The sequence below is a fragment of the Falco naumanni genome, chromosome 6 (genome assembly GCF_017639655.2).
Source record: "Falco naumanni isolate bFalNau1 chromosome 6, bFalNau1.pat, whole genome shotgun sequence".
NCBI classification, from domain to species: domain Eukaryota; kingdom Metazoa; phylum Chordata; class Aves; order Falconiformes; family Falconidae; genus Falco; species Falco naumanni.
The window spans coordinates 46,065,250-46,077,825 of NC_054059.1; the positions used below are offsets into that span (position 1 = coordinate 46,065,250).

At 38.8% G+C, this 12,576-nt stretch overlaps 1 protein-coding gene across 1 annotated transcript in view; it reads left to right on the forward strand.

The window, feature by feature from the left end:
- The window catches only part of ESR1 (estrogen receptor 1), a 195,309-nt gene that overhangs the window by 101,591 nt on the left and 81,142 nt on the right, over nt 1-12,576 (forward strand). The window contains 1 exon segment of the mRNA XM_040598160.1: nt 9,509-9,699. Coding sequence (XP_040454094.1) covers nt 9,509-9,699 — 191 coding nt within the window.

Sequence of the window (12,576 nt, forward strand, 5' to 3'; positions counted from 1 at the left end):
TGGGGAACTAAATTCTCTGTTTAACCCTGCCACAAATGCTTCTGTGAAGTTCAGAAACCATTTAAATCAAACTCCTCCCAGGTATTCTCATGTTGTTTTGGAATTTTCTTTGTGCTGAATGGAAGTCCTACGGTCTGATTCATGTAAGTGTTAACATTTACCCTTGCAATTGCAGACAAGGGAAGTAGCACTCTGAACATTCAAGATGTTATTTAATGGTGGGTACTTAACAAACTTAGGTTGCACATAACTCACTATATACTTTTGACCTTAATCTCTCTCAGCCTCATTTTTTATCCTTTCAACTCACAAGAGGATTGGAAAAATACATTCATTAGCACCTGTCAACTGCTAAAATGCTATAGTGGCATGGAAATCTTGGAAGGAAATTAATTCTGATGTTATAGCTGAATTTGGATAGTGTGCTGATAGTAAGGCAGCGGACACTGAACAGTCAGGAAAAAAAACACCAGACAGAATAGATGCTCATTTAAAGAATTCTTTTTATTTTGTGCACTGATGAGCTGTTGCCTTGTAAAAAGTATGGTCATATAAATGAAAATAATATATATATGCGCAGCAGGGATAAATGAAGGCTTCAGTTGTGTTTGCAAGGTGCAGTTCAGCCGTGTGCTATATTTAAAATGTTAATCTTCTTTTAATGTATATTCATATAAAGCATGTGTGTGGGTGTTTCTGCATTCACCTTATGTACAGAAAGAAATTACTAAACTTCTGTGCATAAGAAAAAAGCCAGAAAATTTCCATTGCTTCAGAACTGTTTGAGTTTTATGCTACTCAGTGAGGTACAGCTATACCACCACTTAAGACTAATGAAAATGACCCTGTGAGTTGTAGTTTAAATTCCAACCACACTGATAAATAGAATGAAACAGTACTAATTTCTCAGTATTTATTCTGAAGACTTATTTGTATAAATTCAAATTTCAGACCCATTGAACTGACAAATAGATTGATCTCTTTCCTCTTTTAAACACACCCCGCAACTCCCTTGCCATCCCCAAGAAAAGCTTCCATGTTTTTCAGAAAGTTGAGCAAACTTCTATGTTGTGAAGGGGGTCAGCTGCTCACATTTATAAACTATGGAAAACTGACCCCGGGAGTGGAAGTATGGGAAAGGGAAATAATGAAAACATCCATATTCATGTATCAAGCATGTGAACAAGGAGCCTGGGCGCTCTTTGCCTTCCATAAATAGAACCTCCAAGAAATGTGGCTGGAAATGCCATGGACTGTGCAGTGACTGTGTATAGATACATCTCTCTAAACTTTAATCCAGTCTGCAAATATTAGTGACAGATCTGAGAAAAAAATTAAATTTGTCAAAAAATAAGTTTTAAGGGGCTGAAAGGATGTGCAAATTTATACTGACTTTAGCAAATGGATTTAGAAGAGATTAATATTTTTATCTGTTTAATATCTTTATCCATGATCTGCATGAGGGAATTGAGCACACCCTCAGTAAGCTCAGAGATGACACCAAGTTGGGTGGGAGCGTTGATCTGCTTGAGGGCAGGAGGGCTCTGCAGAGGGACCTGGACAGGCTGGATGGGCCCAGCCAACTGCATGAGGTTCAACAGGGCTCAGTGCTGGGTCCTGCACCTGGGTCACACCAGCCCCACACAGCGCTACAGGCTGGGGCAGAGCGGCTGGAAAGGGCCTGGTGGGAAAGGGCCTGGGGGTGCTGGGTGACAGCCATGAGCATGAGCCAGCAGTGTGCCCAGGTGGCCAAGGCGGCCAACGGCGTCCTGGCTGGTGTCAGAAGCAGTGTGGCCAGCAGGACGAGGGCAGCGATCGCCCCCCTGTACCCGGCACCGGTGAGGCCGCACCTGGAACCCTGTGTTCAGGTTGGGCCCCTCACTGCAAGGCAGACACTGAGGTGCTGGAGCGTGTCCAGAGACGGGCAACGGAGCTGGGGAAGGGTCTGGAGCACAAGTCTGATGGGGAGCGGCTGAGGGAGCTGGGGGTGTTTAGCCTGGAGAAAAGGAGGCTCAGGGGGGACCTTGTCACTCTCTACAGCCGCTTGACAGGAGGCTGTAGTGAGGTGGGTGTTGGTCTCTTCTCCTGAGTAACAAGTGATGGGACAAGAGGAAATGGCCTCGAGTTGCACCAGGGGAGGTTTAGATTGGATATTAGGAAAATGTCTTCAGTGGAAGAGCTGTCAAGCATTGGAACAGGCTGCCCAGGGAAGTGGTTGAGTCACCATCCCTGGAAGTATTTAAAAGACCTGCAGATGTGTCACTTAGGGGCACCGTTTAGTGGTGGACTTGGCAGTGCTAGGTTTGCAGTTGGACTCTGATCTCAAAGGCCTTTTCCAACTTAAATGATTCTACGATTCTATGACAAGTTGACAAAGTATGGGTTAGGTAAGTGGACACTGAAAGGGATTAAAAACTGGCTGAACAACCAGACCCAGAGGGCCACAATCAGTGCCACTAATTCCTGTTGAAACTAGTGTTTGAAACCAGGCAACAAACTAGTGGTGTATCCCAGGACTCAGTACTGGAGCCAGTACTGTTCAATGTATTCATTATTGACTTACAATGGGACAGAGGGCATCCTTAGCAAGTCTGCTGATGAGACAGAACTGGGAGGAGTGGCTAACAGACCAGAGTGTCGTGCTGCCATCCAGAGGGACCACTACAGGTTGGAAAAATGGGCTGACATGAATCTCATGAAGTTCAACAAGGGGAAATGCAAATTCCTGCACCTTCAGGGGAATAACCCCAGGCACCAGTACATGCCCAATTAGCTGGCAAGTAACTTTGCAGAAAGGGACCTTGGGTTCCTGGTGACCAGCAAGCTGAACATGAGCCAGCAAGGTACCCTTGCAGCAAAAAAAAAAAAAAAAAAATAGTATCAAAGGCACAAATTAAAATATACCTATTTCCACCTGAACATAAGAAAACATTCTTTTACTGTGGCAGTGACCAAGCACTGACACAGGTTTTTTCAGTCACCATTCTTGGAGAAATGCAAAACTGTACTGGATGTGGGCCCAGGCAACCTGCTCTAGAATACCCTGCTTGAGCAGCGGGTTGGACTAGATGATCTCAAGAGATCTCTTCCAAGCTAGATGATTCTGAGATTTTTCTTCACACATGGCATGGTTTAATTTTGACATACCTAAATGTATTATTTAAATCACCCATTTTAAAATTAACCAGAGTTAAGGATGGAGGAAGGTGATAGAACTAGTGCCAAAAGAAATGTTTAATTTCATGTTGGATAAGAACTTTTGGTGACCTAAGAAGATAAACTTTTGTTCTTATGTTGACAGAGCCTGTCCTCAACACTACCATTTCTTGGTCAATACTGGGTTATTTTTCCCAAGTTATTTTACTTTTGTTACCACATAAAATTGTATTTTATTCTAGTTCTAAAGAAAACATCCCAGAGTCTTCTGACTATAAAATACATTTTCTGAGACATTGTAAAATACTGTCAATATTTTAGGATTATTTTATTATTCAACTTTCATACGACTTCATTTCTTTTGATATTTTTCTTAAATTTCTCTCATGTCAGTTATCCTTTTTTCCTTTTTGCTGCACTAAAACCTGTCCTGCTTTCAGTTGGTTTCCTTGCAAATTTTTTTTCTTAGTTGGCCTTCACATGTATCTTCTGTTATTTTTAAAGTAGTCCTTTACATTGCTTCTCCTCATTCCTTTATGTCAATTATTTCTTCACCTTGTCCATTCACTGCACTAGCTTAGGGTCTTCTACATAGGTAATTCTGTTTAGGTGTCCCTGCACTCATCCTGAAGGAGAAGGGGAGATATGAGCCAAACCCATGAAGGGAATATGAAGTGACCAGGGGAGATTTCTCTAGCATGAAGGTCTCCTCCGGCATTGCTGTCACAGGTAGGAAGGAAGGTGCTGTACAGTTCTGCTCTGGTGGCCTTTCTGGTTGCACTCTGTATTTCCCCTGGTGGAAAGCCATTTAGAGATCTGAATTACAGGCAGCTCCTTCTCAGCCTACAGCTTATTTTCACCCAGGAGTATCAAACTTTTACATCTGTATTTATCCCATACAGAAATTGTAGATGAACTTAAGTATCACATTTAGTGAGGTAGGCACTAAGATGCAAGGGGCATTATTGTTGTGTAAGGGAAATGCTTATTACTATCATTTTTAATGCTGCAGCCAGACATTAACTTGCTGATGATCAGGGAGTAAACTAAGGATAGCGGGGCAAGAAAGGCCTGCATGTATTTTTAGTTACCTAAATAAGGCCAGGGCATGGGTGCAAACACCAGCAGGATGGCTTTCACTGCTTAATAGCTTCACGCTCTCAGGCGCAGTTTGGTTTGGCTGACTAATCCTCTATTGGGGCATGGTTCCAGCAGAAGCTCTGCAAGGGTCCCTCTCCCTTGGTAGCATAGACAAAACCATTCTGTTTTGGGGAGGAAGAGAGTGAGAGAAATGTGCTCAGAGCCATAGATAGGGAATCACTCACAATCAGGCCCAGGGTGAGCCCCAGCTGATCTTCATCACTGGTGGAGGATCAGCCAAGGCTTCTGGTCCCGTTGTTGGAATGCACCCTCATTGCTGTAGCCTGTCTTGTGCCAATGCTGCCTCGGCATGGGGCCACCTCCCAAGGTCCCATCTATCCTAAAATATCCTGTGATTCTGTCTGATATACAGCTCTGTGTAAGACTGTGTCTCTTCATCGTCAAGTTGTATTTAGCTTAATTACAACCCTAGGCATTTTGGGATATTTGTTTTAAGCCAACATTTTAATTTGGATGGCTTATGGTTTTTTTTTTTGTTGTTCAGATTCATTGGAGCTTTCTGAGAGTACAGTTTTGAGGTGCTTAATGTACTTGGCAATTTTCTGTTTATTTTTATACTTTGTCATTCTTGTTGCAGTACTTCTCCTTGAGATGTCTTTTAAGTATTTTCAAGGACCTAATTCTGTCCAAATAATCTTTCATAAATATTTTGCCCCATGTAGTAAATCACATACTAACAGCAAGTTAGATAATTTCATATTGAACAGTAGAATGGTGTTATAAGTCCGATGTGTGGAAAAGCATTTGTGCTAGATGTTGACTGCTTTTGAAATGGCCATCAGTTTTGAGGCTTTTTACACTGTGAACTTCCATCCATTCTGGTAAGAAAGATTTAATAGCTGCAAATTAAAGTTTCTTGTATGAAAGTAAAATCAGAAAACTAGAATTTTTTAAGGTGTCTCCTTTAACTGCTTAAATGACTTTTCCCTTAAGAACTACCTATGAAATCTCTTTATTTCAGATAAAGCTGGGGTTGTTGTAAAGTGGGCCTTATCTTGCTGTTGGGTGGATTTGTAATGTGGGTTTCCTAAATTCATGCTGCCTGACAGTCAGATTACCGTGATATAAACCCCTGAGTTTATATTATAAAACCACAATTCCTTCATGTAAGCATTCTTTTCACCTTACAGTCAACATGGGGTTAATGATCTCTATGCTGATTCAGAGTTGCAGGTGATGAGTGAATGTTTAAAGCAGAGGTGTCTTGTTCGCTAACAGATCTATTGAAGAGCAGTCTCAGTGCGACATAGGTGGAAAAACATGAAAGTGAGTGTGGAAGACAAGTTTCTTCTGCTCTGTAGGTTTCAAAACACTTTCCATTTTATGTCTGCTATGTTATTACATTTGGAAATGAGCAGTAAATTCTGAGGGTTTTTTGCTTTCTAATTTGTTCTGTTTTGGTGTGGGTCTTGGAGGGAGGGCTTTATCTGGGGTTTTCTTTTCTTTTGATTTGTGTTTCTCTTTTGTAAACTTAGTTGACAGAACTTTTGGTCTTTTTTTTGTTTTGTTTTTGGTGTTGTTGTTATAATTAGCATAGATTACAAAGAAAATTGTTGAAAGGGTTCTGTAATTGTATTTTAGGAATGATGATCTTGCCACAGTTATTAAAGTTGGGTTACGTTATTGCATTATGTTCTCCAGAAGGCTAACCCTTGAAACCTAACTGAAAGCTGGGTGAAGAACAGACTGTTATTTTTTGTCAGGACACAGCATCAGTGGTCTGTGATGTGCACTAACTAGCAGCTGATTTCCATTATTTTGATTTAGATGTTATTTTGATTTGCAAGCTCTGTGTTATTGGGATATTCTTTTCTCAAAAAGATTTACTCCTCACCTCCTCTAATACATACTAGAGTTTATTTACTACCGTCTTTCATTTTCATTGTATAAATGAAAAGGGGTGGCAGGATATTATTTCAGAGAAGGGTGGTGCTAGGGGTATTCTAGTGTGCTTCCCACTGTGGTTCACAAGAGCCTGAATGTGATGACTCTGCAAGGCCAGTTCACAAAACCTTGCTCAAGCGATGCTCAAGTGGCACTGATTTTGGGGGTGGGAAGCCAGCAAAGACCATCTTTAGATTCATTTTGCTTTGTGAAGGTCTCTGTTAACAGATTTATAGTGCTCTTTCAATGTAACAAGTTTGTGTGCAGGAAAGGAATGGTGGTCTAAGTCAAATATGAAATGCATGGGCATTATGGGCAGGAGTGAGCAGTGGCATTGCTGCCCTGTCTCTCTGTGATCCCTTGCACTGTGGATCCTGCGTGTGCTTAGAGGGAGCATGCTGTCTCACTGCTGCTGCCTGCAGCCTGCCCCTGAAAAAGTGGCTTTGTGTGACTGAGGATGGACTCAGTTTTCCCACAAGCAGCATGGCAAAAGATGTCCCTCTTTACTGCATCTTCCTTGTTAGTATCTATGCATCTTATTTTCTTTGGAGAGTACATTTTTTATGAGAGTTCTTGTCTATTCTAGATAGAAAAAGGTTGGTTTTTTTCCCCCCTCCTCCAGGCTATTTTTCAATATTTTTTTCTTATTCTTAAATAAAATTTTAATAAAAAAAATATTTGTGAACCTAGTCTTGATCTGAGTGAAGATAAATATTCTGAAAAGATTAAAATTTAATTTTTCTGGGCTGGGTGATGACCGATCCTTTTTGGTATTTCTTTACTCTATTTGAGTTTTACTTATTAGTTGAAGTGTTTTCTTTTGTATCCAACTAGGAAACTAGGATTGCTTTAGTAAGTGTGTGTGTGTGTGTGGTGTTGGAAAATTATGACAAGCATGCAAAAATATGCAATCATTTTGGGACCTGATTTTTTTTCCTTTTACTGTTTTTTAAAAACATAACTTGAAAGTTAGGCTTTATAAAATTGTAATTTATTTTTAGTTCAATTGATCTGAAAATAATTTTGGGAACCTTACCTTCAATAACAGGTATATTTGTAACAGTTTTGAAAAAACAACCCCAAAATTCTAAATATCTATTAGATGGTTATGTGTACCTAACAGACTAGTCTAATGCTGTTAAAATTACATTGACAGTTATTTGCTTGCTTGCTATTTTACACAAATGTTTTAAACATTCTTGTAGTTCTATACCCCCAAAAATACATGTTTATTTAAAAGCCACATCATGGTTTGTTAAAAGTTATACTGGAAGGATGGATTAGGTGATAGTTGCAGGCAGGGGAGAATAGGGTGGAGAAGATAAGAAATGACAGCTTTGATCAGTGTTCAGTAGAAAAAAAGAAGTCAATTAAATGAGGCACTCGGATAAAGCAAATTCAAAGGCAGATTCAGGACTTGGAGAAGAATAAAAGAGCTACCTGGGTTTGGTGAGCTGGAAAGGGTAATTACACTAAGAATATGTTATGCCCATAATGATTTATCAATGATATTGTTTTCACCTTTTCACGTGGTAGCATCTAAAATATACAAGGATTTTTTTTTTTCCTGCCTAGTTTGTTAAACTCATGTTGTCAGAATTGTGACATTCTCCAGTTTTCCTGTTTCACTAAAAAGCCAGAGTTGTGCCATGCCAATGCTTTGCCATTTGCAGTTTTTCTGTCTTGTGCAGGTCCCAAGGAAACAAAAATTATTTAAATAAGTGCTCAAAATTAGCTGGTATATAAGGCTTGGTAAAGAACTTTGGTTTTTAAAAAAATGCAGTTTCCCTGAATGATGCCAGCAGCAGTTTCTGCTATATAACATGGTGAAGCCTCATGTTTCTCTAATAACTGATAGCCATTCAAAACCATTCAATGAAGACGTATCATATTTGGGAATGGAAATTATATATAAAAAGTATTGAGGGGGTGACTAGCAGCATGTTTGAGAGTGTCCAGGTGGCTTTGGCTGGTAGAAAGGTTTTGGGCATAGGGATGAACTGCAGCAGGGGATGTCCGAGAACTTTGGCTAGATGAAAGCAGATGGTTGAGCACATGTAGAGTAATCAGAAAGCTGCTGGGGAATATTGGTTTGGCACAGGATGGTGCTGTTGGTGCCAGATGCCTCAGTTCATCAAAACAAAGGAAGTTTTGCTGTGCTGAAGAAGGGAGTATGGCAAAATTGGGTATGTAGGAAGAAATCTGAAAGACAGTGCCCTGGTCTCCTAGACTCAAAACCAGGATAAGTTTCTTTGAGAAAATGTTGGGACTCTGGAGAGATAAGAGCCACCTGTTATACTAACCAGCAATTAAAACATGCATGGTAAGTAGATAATTACTGTAAACAGCAGGATTCTTCATGCCTTAGGTTGTCTGATGCTGTCACACCCAATTGTATTTGTCTCCTGGACAATTTGTAGTGCAGTTTCTTACTGGAAAGCATGTTTTGCAAGAGCTGTTTGCCTTCCAGGAGCAATCCCAGAATTAATTTCTGGTTCCCTTGGTAGTTCCATGTGCTTTCATCTATTTGAATATTGTTTACCACACCTGCAGCAGCTACCCATAATAACCTCTCACTAGATTGACTAGATGTTAATTCATTGCCACTTAGATTATAGATTTATTCAGTTTTCATTCAGTAGTATACTGCACATGAGTCGTGCATGTCTAGTAACATGTATGTCACTGGAACGAAAATTCTTCAGCAACAATTTTTCTTGTGTTTCTTTCTTCTGACTTTTCTTGTGTTAAAACCACTTCTTATTTTTTATTAAAGTGGTATTGTAATGCGAATAGAGACTGTTTTATGCACTATTATGTCTTTGACAATGTAAGGAAAGTTTGCATCTCTAATTGGGCAATAATGCTTGAAAATAACCTGGTCAATAATTTAAGCAACTTGCAAATTCAGGTGCAAACATTAAGTGATTTTTGCTGCAGATTCTCAAACTGCCTACTGATACTGCAGTCAGGCTGAACCCTTTGTACAGGAGCAGATACACAAAAACATGCTGATTTTTTTTGTATTCCTTTGTAATGTCTTGAGGAAAAATTATGACTATCAAATAACTTCTTAATTTTTCATGATACAACACCTAATAACACCAGATTGATTTGTGAGAAATTCCCCTTTATCTTGCTGGTTCTACACCTTTCCAACTAGAAGAAGACAGAGGGTGATAAAAGATTATTTTTCTGTCCATCTGTCATTTCAGAACTATATCTGCTTTTCTTTCTCACAATCTGTAGGAGTGGATGAGCCTTAACCTTGCTGAAAGAATGATGTTTGTTGTTTTGCTATTAACAGGCCAAGCTCTGATACCAGGCGCCACAGCATCCGGGAAAGGATGTCCAGCACCAACGAGAAAGGGACCCTGTCCATGGAGTCCACCAAGGAGACCCGGTACTGTGCTGTCTGTAACGACTACGCTTCAGGCTACCATTATGGGGTCTGGTCTTGTGAGGGCTGCAAAGCTTTTTTCAAAAGGAGTATTCAAGGTAATAAAGTGTTCAAGTGAAACCCCTGTACTCTTTAGTCTTAAGGAAACTGTGAAGCTGCTTGGGATTTTAGCCTGAGCCCAGGACAATGACATTTATTGGGTTTTCATTAACAGCTGCTGTGCTTTGCCATGTATTTTTTTAGCTCTATTTGATGAATGCTTCCAACAGGTAAGAAATACAGTGTAATTTATTGTCCAAGATTAATAAGGGAAAGAAAAGTTTCTCTATGTTGTCCTAGGTTTAGGTATGTCTGACCACAGAGGCAGTGAGAAATGTAATTTAAAAATCTCTATTGGATCAAGATGACCCCTCTTTCAGGCAATGTATCTTTCTTTTCTGTGATTAAGTTTTTATACAAAACAGTTGGGGTTTTTTTTTTTGAGAATTCCCTGTCAGATGACGACGAATTTATGTCAACTGATTTACTAAATTTAGTGCTTCATTAGCAAGATGGTTCAATCCAAATCTCAATTCTTTGAAGATTTGAGATGTCTTTTGAGAAGCAATATTGAAAAGGAATGTTTCTTTGATGAAGTATCAGATGTATTTGTCAGCAAAACAGGGCTTTTAATTATACACAGAATAGTTCAGTTTGCAGTCTTGTCATGGCTAAAAATGTACTGTGCGAGGTGTCCAGTGGAGTAAAGGGCATCTAACAGAAACAGCGTTAATTCCTGTGACTGAAACAATTCTTGCTTTAAATGGCCATCACTCTGTGGAATGGATATTTTTTTGCTTTGTTCAACATCTCCTAAAGTGAGTAAGAAGTGAGTATGATTGTACTGAAAACACAGGTACTGTTCAGTGTCTAAGCCTTATTTTTGAGAAGAAAATAAAATGAGTTTTATTCCTTTCCAAGCAGAAAACTAATAAAGCACTATGCTTTAGTTAGATTTCTACAGCCTTTCAAATCACCAGGTGATACATAGGCACAAAATTTCCTGTCACTCCTTTTTTGAAGTAAACATGGTGAGGAACAGTTCTTACCTCATCGTAAGGTGTGATTATTGCCTGTTTTGTTGGATGACTAACAATGAGGTGAGTTAAATAAGACTTCCAGCATTCAGTTCAGAATTTTCCCCACCTTAAAGGAAAAAATGAAATATTGGCTGCGTGGTAGACATTGATGAAATGATTTGAATGTCAGTGTTTAGTTAATAGTTACTTGTATTTCTGCTTTTCCAGACTCATCAAAATGATTTTTAGAAAAGAAAGTGGTTAAGGCCGGATGTTAATAATAAGCAACACTGGAGGGAGAAAGGGTGAAATGCTTTTAACATCAGAATAATTTACTTAAACTTGTGATGTAGGGAGAACAGCTCCCTTACCGCGTGCTTTTCATTATTTTTCATTTTGAGTTCCTCTGACCAAAATTAGAATTTTGATATCCTCTTCTTGTATGTGAACTGAACTAAGTCAACAAGAAAGTGGAAAATTAAATATTCTTAAGCAACAGTAAGAGTTAGTTATCAAGTAATTGCATAGCACAGATCTTCAGCCTTTGGCCACTATGGAAGAAAAAATGAATCTTACTGTCTTGATGACTTCCATGGTTCTGCAGTCAGCACTTGGGTGGTTTTGCCCTAGTCTCCATGTGGACAAATGTTATGGACCTCCAGAATGCATCTGTTATCTATTTGTAATACAGTACATACTAATTAGTAAATTTAGTTCTTGCTACATTTGTATACTTAACATAATTTTTAAGTAGGTAGTATTTAAAAATTTAAATCTTAAGTTTCCAGTGTTCCATAAAATGCCTTTCTTGATCTCTAAATTGTATTTGCTTTAATTTAAGCCCATTGCTTCTTGCCCTACTCCTTGTGGGCATGAAGAAGGCTTATTACAACAACCTTTTACATAGTTGAAGACTGTTATCATATCTTTCCTCAGTCTTCTCTTTTTTAGACTAAACAAACCCACTTCTTTCTAGTAGAACATGCTTTCTAGCTTTCTCATCCCATTTGTTAAACTCCTCTGTACTTTCTCCAGTTGATCCACCTCTTCTGTGGTTAACATCTGCCATAGAAAATGACATCCACTAATATCAAGAAAGTATTCAAGAATATCAGTACTCATGAGAGAATTGTGATCACTTGATCACAGATGGTATCAAAAGTCCTCTAAAGAACTTTTAAAGTCATAGTTCCCAGTCCTGATGAACTAAGGGATTTTTTGGAATTTTCTACTGGATCTGGAAGAGATGTCTACCTTAGTAATCATATGTTCTTATTGAACACGTGTTCAATTTATGAAAATGACAGTAATATTTAGATTGAGAATACATAAGAAAACCTGCTATTTACCTTGCAGATAATAATAATGTTAAATAGCTTGTGATTAGATATCTAGGAATGAATACTACTAATGTGTAGGTGTATGTGTAGAAGAATATGTGGACTACATATTATTATATCTGCATTGTATATATTATATGCATTCCTAAAAAAAGGAACAAAAGTTTCCTGGGAATCAGATGATTAAGCTGTATTGAGGTACACAGGACTGGTTTGTATAAACAAAAGTAACACAGAATGCTTTCAGCACAAACTTCTTTTTTGCTGTTTATAGTGTGTCTTTCTTTAAATGCAAGAGAACCATGCTACTTTTGTGCTTTGCTATCCTGTATTTCCCAATACCTATATAGATGCAGAGATGATAGGCCATTTTTATGCTTCTCATCAGAGACTTGATAGGAGAATTGCTGTAAGGAAGTTTGATGGTTTTGATAGATATTAGTCAAACATTCTATATGATTTTTAATAGAACCACCAGAAAACGTGAGTGCAGACGTGAACAAGCTGTATGGGGTAATCTGTTTCCTCCCTGTGTATCTGTTCTCAGTGATATCTGAGGTATCTATGCTTGCTTGCT